The sequence below is a fragment of the Kogia breviceps genome, chromosome 5, assembly GCF_026419965.1.
Source record: "Kogia breviceps isolate mKogBre1 chromosome 5, mKogBre1 haplotype 1, whole genome shotgun sequence".
NCBI classification, from domain to species: Eukaryota; Metazoa; Chordata; class Mammalia; order Artiodactyla; family Physeteridae; genus Kogia; species Kogia breviceps.
Genome location: NC_081314.1, coordinates 144,238,337 through 144,260,419, shown reverse-complemented (window position 1 = coordinate 144,260,419; position 22,083 = coordinate 144,238,337). Strand labels below are relative to the sequence as shown.

At 44.7% G+C, this 22,083-nt stretch overlaps 1 protein-coding gene across 1 annotated transcript in view; it reads right to left on the bottom strand.

Moving 5' to 3' along the window:
- Nucleotides 1–20,989, bottom strand: part of PCP4 (Purkinje cell protein 4) — a 55,003-nt gene extending 34,014 nt beyond the window's left edge. The window contains exon 1 of the mRNA XM_067035383.1: nucleotides 20,904–20,989. Within this exon, the coding sequence (XP_066891484.1) occupies nucleotides 20,904–20,912 (9 nt within the window). The 5' untranslated portion in view covers nucleotides 20,913–20,989. The remainder of the gene's footprint in view (nucleotides 1–20,903) is intronic.
- Between the last annotated feature and the right edge of the window lie 1,094 nt (nucleotides 20,990–22,083).

The window sequence follows — 22,083 nt, the reverse complement described above, 5'->3', positions numbered from 1 at the left end:
GAATATGAAACGGATTCCAGCAGGTGAAATTTGGGGCACAACGGACAGTCCAAGAATATTTTCTGAATCTACACCTATGAAGTGGATAAACCTGTCTTCGCTCTAGAACTCGGCTTGATACTTAATTTGGTGCAACATGACTAAGGGTGACCAGTTCCGAAGGCCCCTTAGAGCTGGGGAACGAAGTGCCTTCTGAAGCAGTAAGGGTCCCCGGGCATCCCCACGTCTCCAGCCCTTCTTCCTCCATCTTCCCAAGCAACTCGCCCACGGTGCCACAAAGCGAGTTTTCTTCCGGAAAGAGCTCTCTCTATGCACGCATCTGCTTTGACAACACTGGCGGAGAGGCGACAATCCTCATGGAGCCAGGTCCGCAGGGGACAAAACACAGAGGAGCCCACAGGAGCCTTGGCTCGCAGAGGCGTTTCTTCTCAGCCCCGTTATCCAGCCATCAGGGGAGGAAGTGAATGGGCTTCTCACAGTCCTGGGATCAGCCTGTCACCACGGCTGCATTAGGAAAATTCCCCAGCTAGAGGACTCCGGTCTCTCCCAGGCTAAGAAGTGAAAGCTTCTTTTCAAAAGCAGATTATCAAAATTAGGTACGTTCACAAAACCATGGGCAGTGAAGGTCACGGATTTAGTGTCAGACAGAGGCCCGGAAGCAACCCGGGGGCTGCTTTGCTCCTGGACTAACAGTTTACTTTTCCTTCTATGAAGCAGGCACTGGGCTGGGCCCTGAGGGTCCCCAGGGGAAGGGCACATCCTCTGACTTTGCTTGGCTCACAGCCTAGAGGGACAGAGACTAAACCAACCATCTCATATGGTGGGTAAGAGCTTGACCAAAGGTGACCAAGATCAGGGGCACGGAAAAGGGTCCCCAACTCACACTGGGGTGGGTGAGGGCAAGGGGGGGGGGTTCCACATCTCGAGGGAGGACCATGAGTCCCAGCGACCCCACCAGCTGGGCATGGCTGGGGAAATCCCTTATCGAGTCTCTGTTCCCTCCTGAGAAGGAAAGATGCTAACCTCTGGCTCCTGCTGTCACAGGTAAGGGACCTGACATGCGGCAAGTGTGCTCTCCCCATCTGTCCATCAGTGAAGGAGTTTTCCAGTAGAGGCACTATTTATTGGGCGATATCAAGTGGATGGCATCTCTGTATCAAGGGAAAGGAAAATACATGTTTCCACGGATGCATGTACATGGATGCATGTATCCATGCATCTTTTAACCTTTTCCCCTCTGTCCCCAACATCTGGCCTCTGTTGGACTCTGTCTACCAAGGAGTTGCAGAGATCTGGCAAAAGAGGGAAAGAAAAATCCATCCCATCCCCAGAGTGGCTTGGAAGCTCTTTTTAGCAAGTGCTACTTCACACCATCTATCCCCTGATGATGCATTTCCTCTGAAGTTACTTTTCTGCGTGGCACTGTTTTCCGTCTGTGCTGTTGCATCCTGATATTCAGATTGCTAACGGGTTCAGGGATTCTGGGGCCCCTGAAATGGCAGCATCGTGACAAGCAGAGCCTCGGATGGGTCATAAATAGGAGGAAAAACACCTATCTGCGTGTCTGGCGTAGAAGGGACACAGGGACCGTGAAGGCTCAGATACTGCATATTCTTACCAGGGTCGATATCCCTCACAGGAGAGGTGACAAGATGGAGAAAGAGCCCCAAAGATCTCAGTCCACCCTTCTGAGGTTTTTTTTTTTTTTTTTTGCGGTACGCGGGCCTCTCACTGTTGTGGCCTCTCCCGTTGCGGAGCACAGGCTCCGGACGCGCAGGCTCAGCGGCCACGGCTCACGGGCCCAGCCGCTCCGCGGCACGTGGGATCTTCCCAGACCGGGGCCCGAACCCGCGTCCCCTGCATCGGCAGGCGGACTCTCAACCACTGCGCCACCAGGGAAGCCCCTGAGGTTTTTTTTGATCACTGTGTTGATAAAGAAACAAAAAGGCATGTTCCTATGGTATTACACACAATGCTCTATTGACGAAAGATCGTGAGTGTCTTAGATGAAATATCAGATTCTAGATGGACGGAGATGGGAAGTCACAGCGATCGTGCAGTGAACTAAGATAAACAGCTGGGGCAGCCAGCAGGCAGCTGATGGTGCCCGGAGCCACCACAGTCATTAAACCAGTGGCTTCTCGGTGACATCAAAGGCACACCATGAAAGGCCCCTTCCAAATCAAAGGCCCTGAATCTGTCTGAAGAGCAGAAGAGTCTTTTCTGCCAACATTTTGTGATAAGGACAGAACTGATTTAATTTCTTGCCACCGGTATTTTAAAACCATCTATATTTCTCCTGGTAACATTCCGAAAACTGAGTATTCAAAACATCCACTAATTTAATCCCTGAAGGTGTAGAAACCAACTTCAGAAAAGAACTTCAGCTGCAGGGGTTTCAAAGAAAGCCAAAAAGTTGGTTAAAAAGATGACAGGATCTCGCATGACAAATGCATTAACCTTTATTATTCCTCCTAATTCTTCCGCCCCCTGCTTTCACCTCTGAAAGATTCCGCCTCAAATACTATATTCAGCTTCTAGCATTTTCATCCTGACCTTTATGGTAATAGAAGCAATTATCATGGCTATAGTGAGGCAGACCACTTATGAAAGATCTCTCCTTCTTAGGGGTTGGTGGTTTGCCTTATTGAAATTTGCTTTACACTGTATCCTGTAGCCATATATTTTAAATTAGAATTTTCTACCCTTAAAAACCTTCTCTGTGCCCCTCTTCTTTTCCAATAACACTGTTTTCTATTTATAAAAGTGGGAGATGGTCACGATGAAAATTTTGGAAAATAAACACACAAGGAGGAAAGCAAAAAACTACTTATAATCCAACTCTTCAGAGTTAATCTAGGTAATCTTCCATGAAATATTCCAGAGTATTTGCTTCCCATTTTTTTCTGTGTGGACATACACAAATATAGCCTCCGTTTTATAAAAATGGCGTGCGCCACCCATACAATTTCACAACAGGTAAAGGTTGCAATTTAAAGCATAGTTGCTACGTGATGGCTTCTGTATGGGATCCTCTAGTTTTATAGATGCGATGATGAGTCCTATGATTTCATCGTGAGATGAGTTCATGTCCTATTAAATTCACTTACAGTAAATACCTCTAAATTTTCAAATCCACGTACCTCAAATAGGCCAATAAAATCACTTTGCTTCTTCAACTTAGCTCAACAAAGAGTCACAAGGACACATGCGTTGCTGTCAATTCTCCTAGAAAATGAAAGGCATGGAAGGTTCCAAATGGTCTTTGAAATTGGGTGGAAGTCACCACCACATTTGCAGTGTTATTTGTTGAATTGTGTGTCCCCAGAATTGGAGCCCTAACCCCCAGGACCTCAGAAAGTGGCCTGATTGGGAGATCGGGTCCTTACAGAGGTGATCGAGTTAAAGTGAGGTCATTAGGACAGGCCTTAATCCAATAGGCTGGTGTCCTTATATAAAGGGGACATTTGGACACAGACGCGCATAGAGGGAGGACAATATGACGAGACAAAGGGAGAAGATGTCATCTACAAGCCAAGGACAGAAACCCAGAGCAGATTCTCCTTCACAGCCCTCAGCAAAAACCAGCCCTGCTGACACCTTGACCTCAGACTCGTGGCCTCCAGGACCAAGAGAGAATATACTTCGATGGTTTAAGGCAGCTGGTCTGTGGGGTTTGTTACTGCAGCCCCGGCAAACGAATAATGCAAATAAGCCTCATGTCAAAGAACAGAATCCTCCACTTGGGCCGAACACTAGATGCACAGAGAAGAAAGCTCTGCACTGGCCTTGCCCCGCGTGCCCTGGACCCTGGTCCCAGAGCGCACAGGGGCGCCCTCCTTCCGCATCGCTTTGGGTGCCTGCTCTCCATGGGTGTGCCATTCTGTGGGAGGGGGCTGAATTCCCTCCTGAACCCCGAAGTGCACGGAGGCAGGCTGCTGCCTCGGGCTAGAAAGAAGGTAAGTGTCCTCTTTAAACCACATGGCATGACCCAGCCCCAGCCCAGAGCCAGGGCTTTCCCAGCTGCCTCAGCGACGTCCTTGTCTGCAGCCACATGGATGCAGAGAGTGATGAGGGCAGAGCAGTGGCAGAGGGGCCCCGCTGGCTGGAAGCTCCTCGCTGGCTTCTGCGAGGTCACAGAAGCCTGGCCAGAGCCAGGCCCCGTGAGCGGGATCAGGTAGGGATGCTGAGCGTCAGTTTAAGGGCCAGGACAGGCACCCACATGGAGACTGTGCTGAGGCTGCTGTGCAGAAGCTGGGCACCCCCTACGTTACAGCATACCCTGTCTGCTCTGTGCGGCCCTGGAGTGATTGACAAGGACCGATTGTCACCCCTCCCTGGTCTTTTTACAGTTCTAATACATCAGCTCTCAACTGTAAAGCACCGTTTGGAAATTGTTGCAATATACAATTTAAATTATTTTCAACTATGTGATCATGCTATTCTCTAGACTCTGTAAACACCTTGCATAACCAGTTGGGTTTACTTTTATTTAAGGTGTGGCTCTGAAGGACCTGGGTTCTGGAGCTAAGAGTAGAGCCAGGGGACTGACTCCAAAGGGACACAAAAGAACTTCTGGGAGTCTGATAGTCCATATAGTCTGATAGTCTATATCTCAAGTGTAAGACTGTAAACATGTCAAAACTCATCCACCGTGCAACCTTACAAAGGGTAATTTTACTGTATATAAAATATACCTTAATAGACCTGCCTTTAAAAAAGAAAGAAAAGAAAGAGAGCCCTGGAATCAGGGTGTCCAGGCTCTCCAGCCCTGTCACTTAGCAGCTGTGTGGCCCTGCTCACAACACTTAGCCTCTCTGAGCCTCAGTTTCTGCTTCTATAAAATGGGCATAACAGTACAGCGACCTCACCAGGTTGTGAGAATTCAATGAGACGAAAATAGTCTCATTGCCTAGATGTGCTCCCTAGAAAAACGTCAGACTGCAAAGTAATGGTAAAAGAGGCTTGGAAAGACAAATGCCTCCTTCTTTTCCACCGTGTTCAACTTGCAGTAAGTTGAGGTAGCGGAGGCACACGGGGCTCAGCAGTTTGAGGAAAGAGGAAACCCAGCTCTCAGATGTGGCTGAAGGACCCTGAACAAGTGATTAAATTAAGCATGTATTTCACGTGGCTATGATGAGAATCCAAAGACAGAATATTGGTCTGCATGCTCATTTTTTTTCATAAACTATGCAGCCTCTGCCTGTTAGCTGCTGTTACTTTCACTTGAAGTTTCCTGGACCTCTGCTTCTGCTGGAGATGCATTTGTGTGTTTGGTATAAATCACTGATTTATCTTTTTTTCTAGAAAGAGAAGATGCAGGAGGAGGGTGAACGATGACCAGAGAAGGAAGGTGGAGGGAAGCTGGAAGGACCTAGCAACCCCCTTACGTCATGTCTGCCTCTCACCCAATCGGCAGACTCTCCCCAAGTCTGAGCTTGAATAAGAGGACGTGTGGGTCAATATACAGCCACAGTCAACTCAACCTGCCTGGGCCATCTTTGGAAGCCCCAAGGATGTGTAAGATGCTAGAACAGGGAGGGCTCCAGGACCCTGCAGACAGTTCTCTCTCCGTAATTCACTCTGTCTGGGTGTCTGATTTATCTTCACACGTTTAACTAGCTTCATAAACTCTTACCTGGACACTCCTCCTAAGAAAGCCAAAGCTCGGTCCCTGCACGTTGACTTCTTGTGACGGAGTGCAGATGTTGACTCAGCCCCACTCGCTACTCCGTGGGCTTCTCCAAAAGGTGGCTGTTCCAGGCTTCAGAAGCTAGAGTCTTTCTTTTTTGGTAATAAAGAAGGAGCCAGGGTTTTTTTCCCCACTCAAGTAAAACAAAAATAGCTTCAGAACACGGTAAAAGTCTGAGGTTTTATACTTTTGGAAGAGAGGGGAAGGCTTTGTCCTAAATCAGCTGTCACAGCTCAAGAAGTGAATTGAGAGAAATTAGAAGACAGGAGAAAAGCTATACTACATATAAAATAGATAAACAACAGGGACCTTCCATAAAGCACAGAGAACTTTATATTTTATAATAACCTATAAGGGAAAAGAATCTGAAAAAGAATATATATATATATATATATATATATATATATATATATATATCTGTATAAATGACTCACTTTGCTGTACACCTGAAACTAACACAACATTGTAAATCAACTATGCTTCAAAAATAAATAAATAAAAGGAAAAAAGGAAAAAAGCTACATGGGCCGTTGAATCAGCTGTCCCCTGGGGAGGTGAAAATTCTAACACTCTCTCCACTTCAAACAAAACATACACAGGCCCCACCTACCCAGAAGCACCGACCAGCTCAGTCTAATGTCTCTGCCTTCTTCACAAGCAATGTTGCTCCAAATTTCATTTTCAAATCCCTCTGAAATCCAGAACAACTTGATTTGCTGGAAAACAAACCCTCCGTTTTATGGTTCCAACCTCATGACAGTCCCGCGGGGTCAGACAGCATCATCGATTCCTTGTTCAAGCATGTCCCTGGGTGGGCTTCCTCCAAGCTGGCATGAAAGCTCCATCTGATTTGCGGCTTAGACCCGCAAGCCACCTTGCTTCCATGGTCAGGCGTGGACCACTCCGGAAGCCTCCACTTGGAGAGGGGAAAACCATATATAAAAGGCTCCAGGCATGGCCAAGGGATAGTGGAATAATGTTGCCTCACTCTGTCTCTCTCTGTTTTGTTCTTTTTTGTTTTTTATTTAACATCTTTATTGGAGTGTAATCGCTTTACAATGGTGTGTTAGTTTCTGCTTTATAACAAAGTGAATCAGCTATACATATACATATATCCCCGTCTCTTGCGTCTCCCTCCCTCCCACCCTCCCTATCCCACCCCTCTAGGTGGTCACAAAGCACCCAGCTGATCTCCCTGTGCTATGCGGCTCCTTCCCACTAGCTGTCTATCTTACATTTGGTAGTGTATATACGACCATGCCACTCTCTCACTTTGTCCCAGCTTACCCTTGACCCTCCCCATGTCCTCAAGTCCATTCTTTACATCTACGTCTTTATTCCTGTCCTGCCCCTAGGTTCTTCAGAACAGTTTTTTTTTTTTTTTTTTTTTTTAGATTCCATATATATGTGTTAGCATACGGTATTTGTTTTTCTCTTTCTGACTTACTTCACTCTGTATGACAGACTCTAGGTCCATCCACCTCACTACAAATGACTCCGTTTCTTTTCTTTTATGGCTGAGTAATATTCCATTGTATATAAGTGCCACATCTTCTTTATCCATTCATCTGTCGATGGACACTTAGGTTGCTTCCATGTCCTGGCTATTGTAAATACTGCTGCAGTGAACATTGTGGTACATGACTCTTTTTGAATGATGCTTTTCTCAGAGTATATGCCCAGTAGTGGGCTTGCTGGGTCGTATGGTAGTTCTATTTATAGTTTTGTTTTTTTCACTAAAAAGCAATCGGCAGCCCCCATTTCCACACCTCCCTTCCCCCACCTCACTGGGCCAGCCCTGTGGCCCTGTGACACTTGCAGTCCCCTACAGTGTCCCTCACTTAAAGGGCCCACGCTTGGCATCACGTTCTCGAAATTCTTTGTCATGTTCAACATGGAGTACCACATTTCTATTTTTCACTGTCCCCCCCAGATCGTGTCACTGGTCTTCTCCCCAGTGGCAGGCTCACTTAGACTGCCCAGCTCTGAGCTCCTGTCACCTGGAAAGAGGTTTATGGCAGAGGTGGACTGAAGCAAATGATGACAGAGCTGTGGCTTGTTTTTAAGTGACCTCATTTCTGATGGGAATCTGCTCTACTTTTGGGCCCCTGTCCTGCTTCCTTGTTGTAATACTGAAGGGACACAGGAGCTGAGCAAGGTCCCCTGAGGGCCCTGCTTGTAACCCTACAGTTATATTACACGGCATATATATTTGTGTCAGGTGAGAATTCCAAATCCTCATCCAAAATTCAACTGTGGGGAAGCTCTTGCATGTATTTCAGTCAAATCTGGCTCTCAGCAAGAACTCAGCATAAAAAGGGTGACGTGGAAATTCACAAAACAGTGCCCCCCAGATGAACTGAATCTGCTCTGAAGTTGGGAAAGACGAAATCTAGATGAAAAAATAACAGTGAACTTGCAAGAGGTATTTGGTGGAAGTACAGATTGACAAATTGCTACATCTATTTTAAGAAGATATCGAGAGGAAGTAAAATAGCCCACATTTCGGAGGTATAGAACATTGCCAGAAATAATATTTGCGATGTGACACTGTATTATCTCGGTATTTTGAACAGGGCTTATGCATATGTGAGAACTGAGCTATAAATACAGACATGAGCCCACGCCCTGAACGAACTCCAAAGACAGGAAAATAATAATAATGCTTAAGAAGCCACCCGGGGCTCTGAGATACAAAGCGTGCAATGATATTCTGCCGTGGACAAATGTTAATACCCTCACAGAAGACAGATTACAGGCATATCTAAATTCACTTAGGCATTTCTCACAATTAGAATATGGAACTTTAAAAATAACACAATATGCACAATTCCAAAATCTTATTGACTGTCCTCGTGTAATCCGCTTCCAAAGTACTGAACAGATTTATTTTCACTTAACACTTTTAAAGAAAGATATGACAAGTCAGTAGAACCCAACTATTCATTAATAAGGATGAAAAAAATGTCCAGCATGTTTAAAGCAATTTACATCACTAAGCAGGAGTTAGAAATCAACTACAGTCAGCCCTCCGTCTCCGACAGTTCTGAATCTGAGATTCAACCAACTGCAGATTTTAAATATTTTTTTAAAATTCCAGAAAGTTCCAAAAAGCAAAACTTGAATTTGCTGCATGCTAGCAACTATTTACTTAGCACTTACATTGTATTTACAACTATTGACATAATTTACATTGTATTAGGCATTATAAGTAATCTGGAGATGATTTAAAGTATATGGGAGGATGTGTGCAGGTTATATGCAAATATTATGCCATTTTATATAAGGGACTTGAGCATCTTTGGATTGGTATCCATCCGTGGGCAGGGTGGTCCTGGAACCGACCAATCCCCCTAGGATACCAAGGGATAACTGAATAGTATCCTAATAGATGTGTATCCATTCACTGGACCTGGAGATTGCTAAATTCGCATGAGGTTCTAACATATGTGACTTTTAAGATTAACCATTAGTTATGGTGGTTATTCTTCAACCAACATGTACTGAGCCCCTACTTTTGTAAGCATTGACCCTTTGGGAAGGTTTTGCTGGTCACATCCTTCTTCGCCTTCCCAGGTCTGCACGATGATGTTAACCAATGCTTCCCTGGCACTTGTCTATACAGTGAGTAGCCCCATACCCTGTATGGACCCTGTCGTCCAGTTAATTTTACGTGAACTCTGTCTCCCCCAGTAGCCTGTAAGCTCTTTGAGGGGTGGGGCCCGTTCACCCAGCACAATGTCCAACATATAATGGATTCTCCATCCATGTGGGTTGAATGGTATGTGCTGGGGAGATGAAAGGGTGTAAAAGACACAGTCTCTGTCTTCTAAAGGTTCATAATCTAGAAGGCAAACAGAAATCTGAGAGGGTAAGTACTCACCTATTACAGGCATATCTCATTTTATTGCACTTTGCAAATATTGTTTTTTTTACAAATTGAAGGTTTGTGACAACGGTGTGTCAAGCAAATCTATCGCCGCCATTTTTCCAAAAGCATTTACTCACTTTGTGTCTCTGTGTCACATTTTGGTAAGTCTCACAATGTTTCGAATTTTTTCGTGATTATATTTGTTTTGGTGATCTGTGATCAGTCATCTTTGCTGTGACTGTGCAGAATGAGTATGACTCGCTGAAGGCTCGGATGATAATAGCATATTCTCAGCAGTACAGCCTTTTTAATTAAGGTACGTACTCTTTCTTCGACATAATGCTATTGCACACTTAATAATAATAGACTGCAGTGCAGTGTAAATGTAAATTTTATACGCACTGGGAAACAAAAACATTTGTATGAGTCCCTTTATTGAGATATTCCCTTTATTTCAGTTCCAGTGGTCTGGAACTGAACCCAAAATATCTCCAAGGTCTGCCTGTACATGCAATGGTTTTGCCATAGAAAAGGACTCTGCTCCCTGAGCAAACATTTTCTAAGAGTTTGATTTGGGGGGTTTAAAATGGTCTTGCACATTCAAACAGAGCCAAGGAGGGTAAGGCAAGGAATGAAGGCCACTGGTGTACACTCAAAGTCAAGGAAACTCTACTGGACAATGCAGAAGAAAACTGTGAACAGAGATCTTTATGAGATAATGTACAACAGCAGCAATACTGACATTTACCAACTTCATGTGTGATTGGGGTGGGAGGGTGAGGGGGGTTGGCTTGGATACTTGAATCTCTAGAAACAAAGTGGAAGCCCTGGTGAAGGAAAGAATAACTTTGTCAAGATTTCTGTGGTTGTTCTTTTTTTACTCTGAAAAAAATAATCCAGGACAATATTAGTTTTAATATGTTTCATTTCCAAGTCCTAAATGGAATTGGGACAGGTATAAAAGAAATTGGGCTGTATCCAGGATATGTCAGAAAATGAGAAATTTAATAGGATAGGAAATGTGTAAGTGTAACCTAGCCTGACTTTTCCTCAAGAATCTCTGTGATTTTGAACAGGATTAGCCTTGGGGCACTCAGTTCCCTATTTTAAATGACTACTTGGAATGAAATGACAATAGGGCCTCCTTTAATTCTAAGCAGGACGGTAGAAACAACCTTCTTTTTCTGGGTCAATGGTCTTTACGCAGGCCATCTGTGCCCCAGGAAGGGGCAGGGCCACCATGTTCAGCTGCATAGGTTGTGCACTGCACAACTCCAGAGGGCACCACTGACACAGACTGCAGTATGGATGGCACCTCAGGGATTGTAAGGTGCTCAACTCTTACAACTATGCATGGTGAAGAGAATTTTAGAATGTCTATTTATATCAGTTTAGGATCTAAGATCAGTAAGAAAGAAATTAGATGTTACCAGTAGCTATTATCTGGATTGATATCGACATCATCATTTGGTGGGTGGGAAACAGTGGAAATCCCACGACTGAGGATCATCCAGAACACCTTCCCTCTTTTTTTCCCTTTTTTTTTAAAATTGACGTATAGTGATTTACAATGTTGTGCTAGTTTCAGGTGTACAGCAAAATGATTCAGTTTTATATATACATATTATATATACTATATATATACTATTTCAGATTCTTTTCCATTATAGGTTTTTACAAGATACTGAATATAGTTCCCTGTGCTATACAGTTGGACCTTGTTGTTTATCTCTTTTATATATAGTGGTATGTATCCATTAATCCTCCCCCCACCACTTTCCCCTTTAGTAACCATGGGTTTGTTTCCTATGACTCCCTCAATCTTGAGTTGCTCTTGCAATATCACCACATGCTGCACTGAAGTTCTTTGTGCTCCAGTAAGAAGATTTATATTTATACACCTACCTTTAACCAACCTAATCGCACCACAGTAGGTAAGTGGCTTTAAAAAATTCCTGCATAGTCACATGCTCCAACATGGATGAACCTTGAGGACGTGAAGCTAAGTAATACAAAAAAAAAGACAAATATTGTATAATTCCACTTATATGAGGTGCTTAAAGTAGTCAAATTCATAGAGACAGAAAGCAGAAAGGTGGTTAACAGGGGATAGAGGGAGGAGAACGGAGTTGTTTAATGGGTAGAATTTCAGTTTTACAAGAAGAAAAAGTTCTGGAGAGCTGTTTCACAACAAAGTAAATAAACCATACGACTGAATTATACACTTAAAAATGAGAAAGATGGTAAATTTTCTGGTTTTTTACAGGAATAAAAAAATTCTTGCATAAAACTTTCACAGACATTAATACTTCCAGAAAAAGCAACAGGGAAACAATGGAAATGCTACCTAACATTTCTCCTATTAGAATATCTTCACAAGTGCCAGTACAAGCTTACAAATCACAGTCAACAAATTCCGCTCAAAAAGAAGTGCAGGGTTTCCCTTGTGGCACAGTGGTTAAGAATCCGCCTGCCAATGCAGGGGACAAGGGTTCGAGCCCTGGTCCAGGAAGATCCCACATGCCGCAGAGTAACTAAGCCTGTGAGCCACAACTACTGAGCCTGTGCTCTAGAGCCTGTGAGCCACAACTAATGAGCCCGTGTGCCACATCTACTAGAGCACATGCTCTGCAACAAGAGAAGCCACTGCAATAAGAAGTCCGCACGCCACAACAAAGCGTAGCCCCTGCTCGTCGCAACTAGAGAAAGCCAGCGCACAGCGACAAAGACCCAACGCAGCCAAAAATAAACAAAATAAATAAATAATTTTTTAAAAAAAAGAAGTGCAGTTACCAAGACTATTTGAACTATAGATTTCCACGTTTTCCATCAACAATTATCTCTCACAAGTATATACGGTGCCTTGAAATTTTGACTAAGATTAATAAAGCCATCACAATTAACAAGATATCTAAAGTATAGCTTATTTCATCATTCTTTCATTCTCTTCAATGGTTATTTTTTGTATGTTTCATAACTGCACTTAAGAAGTGAGCACATTAGCATGAATAAATAATTTTAAAATAAGTAAATAAACAATTATTGTGCATGCATGCTCCAATTTTTTTCCTGAGAGGGTACACTATCAAAGGCTTTGAAGACCACTCTTCTTGAGAATTGATACCCTCGGTCACTGTGTACAACATTCCATTGCTCTGTCATGGATCTGCAGGACGACTGAGCAAACGGTACCCCAAAAGCTGATAAGCTTTGAATGTTAGTTTTTAAGTACTTGTGGATGTTTATTATTAGAATGACCACAGCTAATGGTGAAAAAGTCAAAGAAAGGAAGGGGCAGGATAGCAATGGTTTCACTAGGGAGAGACCAGAATCATTTCAAACCACCTTGAACTGTTTCAGGGATGTGTTCCTATGGCATAATAGTTTGAAGTTTTGCTTATTGCATCTCCATCTACAGCTCTTTGAGACTCATGAAGAGAGAGGATCTTTATAGAGGGCTCAACACACTCTGCCACCTTGAATGTGGGCAGGTTTGTGTCAACACCTGTGTCTACTGATGACCTCTCAACCCTCCCAGATGAGGAGACCATCACAGTGGATGCTCTCAGGCTCAGAATTTGACCAGTTCACGGCCTCAGGGATTCTTTTGCACATCAAACAAGCGTGCGGGAATGTGAAAAAGAAAAGCCTAGGTACAATTAGCCATTTTGCCAGGCTCCAGAAAATAAAGTGATATCTTTCTAAAAACCCCTAAGGAAACAGTGGATAATACTTAATAAGGAAATTATATATATAAGAATCTTAAACTTTAAAACAAGTGTAATTTCTTAATTAGTTTTTAAATATTGGAACTTAACCACATGACTGACAGAAAAGTGTATTGGCTAAAAAAAAAAAAAAAAATGTCAAAAAGAACTTGGGTAAAAGAAAGAACATATTTCCTTGCTATATTTTTACTCTCGTTTGGTTAAGACCAATGTTAATGAGTATTGTCAATCTCTGGGGTCCTCTTCTCAGGCATTGTATAAAATTAAAATAACTAGTCACTTTGTTAGAAACTTGGCCATGATACAGGTGCAATGTTATGGGGACAAGTGACCATTTCTTTCACCGTGACACCCCACAACAGTTTTGGATTGTAATAGCCAGAAAAGCATAATCTCACGTCAATCCAGAAAGAACCTCGTTATCAAATCGCCATAAACAAGTATTTGAAAACTAACATTCAAAAGACATTCCAGGGCTTCCCTGGTGGCGCAGTGGTTGGGAGTCCGCCTGCCGATGCAGGGGACGCGGGTTCGTGCCCTGGTCCGGGAGGATCCCACGTGCCGCGGAGCGGCTGGGCCCGTGGGCCATGGCCGCTGGGCCTGTGCGTCCGGAGCCTGTGCTCCGCAGCGGGAGAGGCCACGGCAGTGAGAGGCCCGCATACCACAAAAAAAAAAAAAAAAAAAAAAAAGACATTCCAGGTCATTTGGTGAAGGATTGCAATATGGATGACTTGGGATATTTCAGTTTTAGGAAATCCACCAGTGCCCTCAAACTGGAGGCTGAAACCTCCCAGAGCAAAGGACCCCCTGTTCTTCCTTATAGCTCCATCATGATATGAAAATTACCCTGTTTGAGCGGGACAGTTCACACTTTTTGGCTTCTTCCCTTTAGATGTCCTACAGGGGCGTTTTCAATTTGTGGATGATTACCTTCTTGCTTTATGATTCTAATTTGTCTTCCTTTTATTTAAAAAGTGGCAGTTTAAGGGTAAAATATAAATTAATGGCATTTAGTGGGCGCTTGATTTTTCCACTGGCAATGTTAAAAATATGGCCAAGCGTTTCCCTTTCGGATATGGAACAAGAAGTCATTTAGTGAGATTCTGAAGCATAAATTTAGGGCTATTTGCAAGGCACAAACAATATTCAAGCAGATTGATGCCTGGAATGTGTAACTTGTACTGAATTGTTCATGTAAAACAGCCCAGAAATGGATGTTGGATTTATGGGTTTGGGCCATTGCCAGATGTGGCAAGCTTGCTTGGCTTATGACACAAAACAATGAGCTATAGGACATTCTCCTATCCGTACCCAAAGGGCACCTGTACCAAATCGAATGGAAAATGTTTCTCCATTCCTTATTTATACCTCACTTCATTCCAAAGACTGGAAGAACAGTAAGTAGTTTGTGCCTGGGGACGATAAAAAAGTAGAGACAGATCCCACGAGACTGCACAGCAGCCTGGGTGCACAGTTCAATGTCCTACTTCCCAGGAGGACAAATATGAATTGATGTATTTTTGTATATGAATTGTCCTGTATTCCTATTTCAAATATAAATTAATTTGAAACATTTAAATATGCACCTATAATTAAAATTTGTTTTAATTAGTACTAACATTGGTGCTTCATTTTTAAGTATTAATTAAAATATTTAAATATGCAACTTGCTTTCTGTATGTTACATATATTGCCCTTGCAACAATACTCCAGAATTCACAGTTTGGCTGATGACGATTGGTCATATGGAGCTAACTTACTAAAGATCAGTTTGGATTATTTCTTATTCGCCTCTAATCCCAGTCAAATTGCTTTTCTATTTCAATACAGCAGCCGTTTTTCAAGATAGTTACGGGCTCTGCCCCTCAGGTTACCACCCCTTTTTGTTTGAATTTCACAAAACTTATCTGAATCAAAATGGTCTCAATGAAGAATAACCCCAAACTGAAGGATATTAGAATTCTCCATCCCTCCCTCAGCTCCCTATTTTCCTTGACATTTTCCCAAATGTCAAGAGTTCTTTCTATTGAGATTCTTCTAAGTTTTTCTCATGTTCTTTGCCTGCCGTGAAAGTATTTATTTTGCATGTAAAGCAATGCACCCATTTCCAATTTAGAAGGATTTAAATCGCAAACACAGGTTTCAAACCCGTAAACAACACAAGAGAGAATTTTTTTCTCCCCAAACTCACCTGGACCACAAATCTCAACATTTAGAGCAGACGGTGCTGGTCTGTTGGTCACAGTAACTGATAAATCCACAACCTGAAATCTGCTGATTCATCCAGTAGATTAATCTACTGAACATTACCAGGATCCAGGTCTGTGGATGACTCAGTAAGTTCAAAGTCTAGGTAGGATAATTCTAATAAATAAAATACTTGCTATGGTCTGGATCTTTGTCCCCCAAAATTCACATGCTGAAATCCTAACAAAATGCCAACGTGATGGCATCGGGATGTGGGGTCTTTGGGAGGTGATTAAGCCATGAGGGTGGAGCCCTCATGGATGGGATTAGTGCCTTTATAAAAAAGACCCCAGAAGGCTCCTTCACCCCTTCTACCAGGTGAAGATACAGTGGGAAGTCTGCAACCCAGAAGAGATCCTCCACCCGAGGATGCTGACACCCTTGTCTCAGACTGCCAGCCTCCAGAACCATGAGCAATAAATTTCTATTGTTTATAAGCCACTCAGTCTGTGGTACTTTGTTATAGCAGCCCAGACAAATCAAGATAATACTTTAATAGCATGATCTTTACTGCTGTGTTTTATAAAAATATCAATCAAATATAATATATACCTGTGCATATGCATCCCCTAAAATCTTTCTTTTCTCCCACTATGAAGCCCTTTCTGGAAAGTCATTCTAAATTAATGGAAAGCCCCAGGCTTGGGTTCATAATATCATGCAGGTGTTCAAATGGTCCAGTGTGCCCAGTGGACCAAGAACAGAAAGACCCCAAACAAACTGTGAATGCTTTCCACCTATGACAACACCTCTGATAAAGCACTGAGAGCAGAAATTAGAATTTTAAAAAATAATGCAGAGAACATGTTCATCATAAATTCAAGGCACTTTCCATTACAAAAGCTCATGTTTCCTCTTCATCTTTATCACACTATTCCACTAAACCCCTAAAAAAATCAATTGTGAGTCATTTATTCAATTTTTCTCTCTAAAAAAAAAATACATCTTGCATTCTGTCATTCTTAGAATTCAAAAGAGAAAAACGGTGAGACTTCTTAAACCCACAGCATTCGTTAATGAAATGCAGGATTGGGGAACTCAATCTTATAATAATCCATTACCATCACCAGCCCAGCAGACACATTTTCTTGCTTCACTGTGGCCTCTTCCCACTTAGGAAACGTTGAAACTCGAACCCAAGCTGTAATTGGTGTCTTTCTAGACCTATTGTTCCCGATTAGAGTAGAGAGAGCATCTATCAATGTGTGATCCAGAAAAACCATATGGCTCTCGCTGCATCTTCCTACATCTCCCCTCAGGTATATCCCCAAATGAGGTTAAAATTACATAAGAAATTGCATTTTCATTTGACCTTCTCTTGCTAAGCCTTTGGGGCCAGTTGCAAAATCTACATTGTGCACAGTTACCCTCAGAATCCGTGCTTAACTGGTCTAAATTATACTGTTCCTTGCAAACCTATTACTCACCTGTCAGCATCTCTTTCAGTTCACTATCACATCATAGGAAACACACAACTATACTAATTTTCATTTTAGGCCTGTTTCAGCTTTACTGTTTCTCTCACCAAACGGTTACACTGAGAGCTGAGTAGGTGGGCCCTAAACCAGTGTCATATGTGATTTTTAAACCAATGGCTACTTCCGGAAAAAATATCAAGTTTTTGCCATCCCCTGCCCCCCAGTATAAGTGGGCATAGCTTTCCCTTGCAATCTCTGTCCAGAGCAATACTGTTCACTGCTTTCTTCTTGCTTTAGAGATTTAATGTATCAGGCAAGTAGCTTCTGATTCTGTGCTAAGGATACACATGTGGGTCTAAAGACTTGACCCACAAAATTCCTCGGTGTGTTCCAACCGTGCCTTGACAGGTGTGGGCCTTTTGTCGTGGCCAATGTCTGGATGGGAGAAAGGCCCAGAAAGCTGGCACCAAATTGCAACATCCCATCCAAGCCGATGCAAGAAAGAGACTGTGAACAGCAACAGGGCAGCCTCAGGAGAGCGCTTTCCCAAAGGAGTCTCGAGTCTAACTCCCAGCTGTCAACGGATGCATTATGCAACCGGGAACTCCCCCGTCCTCTCACAAACAGGGCGATGGTGTGTGTCATTTTTTAAACCAACTCTCCAAATATGTGCCTTTATGCATTAAAATCTTGCTCCTGGATCTCCTAAATAAGCTCTTTTGAAAAGCAACTTAAAAATAGACACCTGGGGCTTCCCTGGTGGCGCAGTGGTTGAGAGTCCGCCTGCCGATGCAGGGGACGCGGGTTCGTGCCCGGGTCTGGGAGGATCCCACATGCCGCGGAGCGGCTGGGCCCGTGAGCCGTGGCCGCTGAGCCTGCGCGTCCGGAGCCTGTGCTCCGCGACAGGAGAGGCCACAGCGGTGAGAGGCCCGCGTACCGCACACACACAAAAAAAAACAACACCACCCGTATGAGAAGATGGAACTGATTGTCATTGCTGGTGGAACTTTTTTTCAAATGGTATTATTAGGTCACTAAAAAAAAGGAGCCTTTCTCTTTCTTGGGCAGGCAAGAGATGAGAATACATTTTGTAACCTTCAACCTTGGTGTTTAGGATTTTTGATCCAGTGAATGTACCGAAGCCTGTATCCTGATCCCGGCTAAATATCTTCCAGCTCATTTCGTAGATGCTCCAGGCGCATCTGACACACTTCAATACTGAAATGCCAGTTAGATACCCCTGCAAACCACCTCCACTCTCTCACGTTACCCTAAACTTGGACTTTTCTTTCCTTGCTATACTTGAGCTGCTCTTTCGGTCACATGCCATTTACCCCCAAAAAGCGTCGTCAAAGGGGAAAAAAATGTGTTGTCATAAAGTCACCCAGTTTAAAGCCAGCTCCACCGAAGGCTGCAAGAACTCAGAGAGAGCTCACCCCAGGAAGCATTTGGTCCTTTGGGGGCCTCTCCTCCCAGCCCAGCTGTGGGCCAGGCAATTTCTGCAGCCGGCCCTGTACCCTGACAGCTGGAGCAGGAACTCTGTCCCCATCAGACTCAAATAAATCCTGAAGTCAGGGGAAAGTCTGACAAAATCCCTTGCTGTGGCCCTCTGGGGTAATTAGTTACACAGGTAAGTAAATGATCATCCGAAATCCATCCCCGCCTGAGAATTATTAAAATTAGAAGCCACATGGAAGTCATCCAACTAAAGAAAAGCTTAGGGGGGAGGGGGGAGAGATCCCGTCCTCTACCCAGAAAGGAGCTTCTGTTCAACTTTATTAAATGTTTTAAGCAGATTTAGGTTTGAGTCAAGGGCCAAATTCCCGCCCTCCGAGGGGCGCGTTCCCAGAAACTTGGAGATGAGCCGCAGAGCTGGTCACCGGGGCTGCACGTGACGGGTGGGGGTGGGGGCGCAGGAGGAAGAAAGGCGGAGGGAGCTGGGAGGGAAGCAAAGGGGGGCAAAGGGGTGAGATGTTCCTGTTGTGGGATTTTTATCAACATTCAAGGAAGAAGGCAGAGTTCTTGGAAGAGCCCGCAGAGGTCTCTGACGGAATGCTGGGGGGCGGGGCCCCGGCTGCAGAGCTGCCCTAATTACATGTTCCTCAGAAACGAGGTTGTGATCCTAATGCTGGGTGAGCTCTGGGAAGTTTGCTGTGTCTCCCTGGGGACCCACAGTTAAGTGGCCCTACCAAGCTGAGGCATCCTGGAAAGCTTATGGGTGTGGCACAGGACAAGGAGCCTCTGCCGAAGATGGGGTGACGGCCAGAGGGGAGAGCCAACGGGGGGATCCCCACCCCCAAAGAGTCCCCTTTAGCTAACTTGATCGAAGACAGGGAGCCCCCCGGGCTACGCAGGTTTCTAAGCCCTTCTTCTATCTGAAACTATTAAGTCGTATAAAAAAAACCCCACCCCACACGGCCATCCCTTCTACTGGCAAAGCAAGGTGAGCCGATGCAAACAGAGAAGATACTGAAATCTCTGTGCAGTCTACAGAAAGCCCCTCACCTGAGCATTCAGGAAAAGAAGGCCTGGCTCTCATCGCCCTGTCTCTGTTTCAGGGCCCCAGCTTCCTGGCCTCATCTCCCCACCCTCCACCTCTTTCGCTTCCTCTGGCAGGCACTGTTCATACGGATCAGAAAATTCCAGACGCAGTTTGGACACCAAGTCTCACCCAAGTCCTGGATCTGCCCTTCACTAGCTGATGGCTTTGAGCCAGCTGACCTTGAACTTCTCTGCACCTCAGTTTCCTCATCCGTCAACTGGGAATCATAATAGCACCCACTTCACAGGCTTGTGGGGAAGTTCAAATAAGGTAACTAGATGCCCTGCTTGGTACTGGGGACACTGGGCAAACAGGAGCTGCTGCGGTGGAAGGTTTGTGGCTGCTGGAAGCTTTCTGCCTTCCCATCGTGCATCCACGCTCGCCCTCTTCCTTGCCCGGTCCCTCGGCTCCATCCCAAACCCCGTTCCTGAATTTTATAACGCTTTGCCTGCTCTGTCTTCATGCCGTGTTTATATCAAAAGTCACCCATCAGAGAGATGAGAGCAGGGAAGAGGCATTGGATTTCTGAAGTTGTTAATTTTACTGTAGATTTAAAAAAAAAAAAAAAAAAAAAAAAAAAGGATCACCCGTCTGTCAAAAAAAAAAAAAAGGCAAAATAAAAGATTTTTTAAAATAATGATTTAAGTGCCAGCCAAAAGGATATGAAAGTAGATTTGTCTCAGCTACCGAGTGGAATTAGAGGGTGATGGTGTACAGCCTCAAAACTGCCTCTTTGAAAAGAAAGACAGAGAATAGGATCCTTTAAAAAATACAATGAGCTATCAGTTTGCCCCCACAAACTCTTCTGGATAAACAGATACAGAGCAGAGACTTTCAATTGAAAATTGGAGCCAGAGTTTCTCCCGTCTTAGACTCACACGCCCATACACGCAGATTTTTTGTGGTGCAAACAATTTGCATTTCTCTACTGGTTTTACTCGGAATTAACTGCAGATGTAGTTGGTACAGGCAATGCTTCCACATGGCCGCGCAGTGCAATCCTTCCCTCGCTTCTGAGGCTGACTTTCGCCAGCTGGCCTGTCTGCTCACGTTCTGACAGGTGCCCACCAAGGAAAACACGTGAAGACACACACGCTGCAAGAGTGTAAATCTTCGCAGGAGACTAAAAACACTCAGCTTTCTCTCCTGAGGTCTAAACCCCAAAGCACTTTCCAAAGTCACAATGAAATCACAAGCAAAACAATGAATCCCTTTCTCTACTTAAGGTGAATTTTTAAAAGTTGCAAACGTAACCGATGTCTGCACTTGCCGTGCAAACCCAGATATGAACAGAGTCGGTCCCCCAGGCAAACAGTTCCAGGGTCGAAGTGTTCTACATTTTCTGAGCCTAACTGAGCCCCTTCTCAGCCCCAGGTTTCGCTCCAGGAGTCAAAGCCCCACTCACCTCACTCATGATGCTGTAACAGCAGCTCCAGGATCTCTACCGGCCACACGGAGAGCACTGCTCAGGGGTCGCTGCTCCCCGGCCCTGGCTTCTCTCTTAAAAAGGGCTGCCCGGTGGCATCACGCCTCCCGTGAACCAATGAGGTTCATTCACCTGTGTGAACGCCTGGCAGATATCTGAGGGCTCCCAGGGCCACCTAGTGGGGCGAAGGAAGAAGGCGGGCTCGGTCACATCTCCAAGTCCTGCCAGGGAGGGAAGGAAGCCACAGATGACAAAATAGTCAAAGTCAGGGCACACGGATCACCACGGCTTTGCCGCTGTTCATCATTTCAAGGGGTACAGGATTTAGACATGTGGAAAATGCACTTCCAATGTCGGTGCACAGAAGGGTTGTTTTTTTTTTTTTTTTTCGCAGGAAGACCAGTTCTGAAAACACCAGGCCGGCCGTTCCACACGCCTCCTGGTTTTCTCAGGAGCTGCAACTCCCTCATCCTTTGTAGCACAGTCTCAGCCTTCAGAGTTGAACATTCTCCACTCCTCCTCCTCCAGCCCCAAGCCTGCCAGCCTGCTTGCACCCCAGGTAATCATTCCCTGGTGGGAGGATGTGAGCAGCTGGGGTCATGGACTTGGAGAGTCACGCTGTGACCTCAGAGGAGAGCAGCTCCCCCAGCTTTGCCTTTGGGTGTCATAGCCTCCCAAGAACCGGGAGGAAAATGGCTTTGACCCTGGAATCTGCCCGTCCAACCTGGCTGGGAAGATCCTTTAGCCCAGGTCTGGACTCCTAAGACCCTGGGAAGCATCCGAGCGGGTCCTTGATTTTCACAAGGCAGACGTCACAGATGAGAATGCAGCCAATGTACAGAACTGAGAGGCGTGTGACCGCCTGTCTCCTTGGTCCTTCCTGCACCTTGCAGGCTTCAGCTGGGCCCAGATTCAAGCACAGGAGTCTTAGAGGGATAACAACGATGCTTTCTCATGGCAAATACTCCGGTAACTCCTCACGTGCCAAGGACCTACTGGAAATACACACATACCCACGTGATGACTACGGAAGAGCTCATGGAGATAAATAAATGAGGACCTGGGTACAGCGATATGATCCTCAGATGCCCCACGGGCCTCGCCTTTCACCCAGAACACAGACATTCAATCAGCAGCTGCCCTTGGAATCAATGCGGGT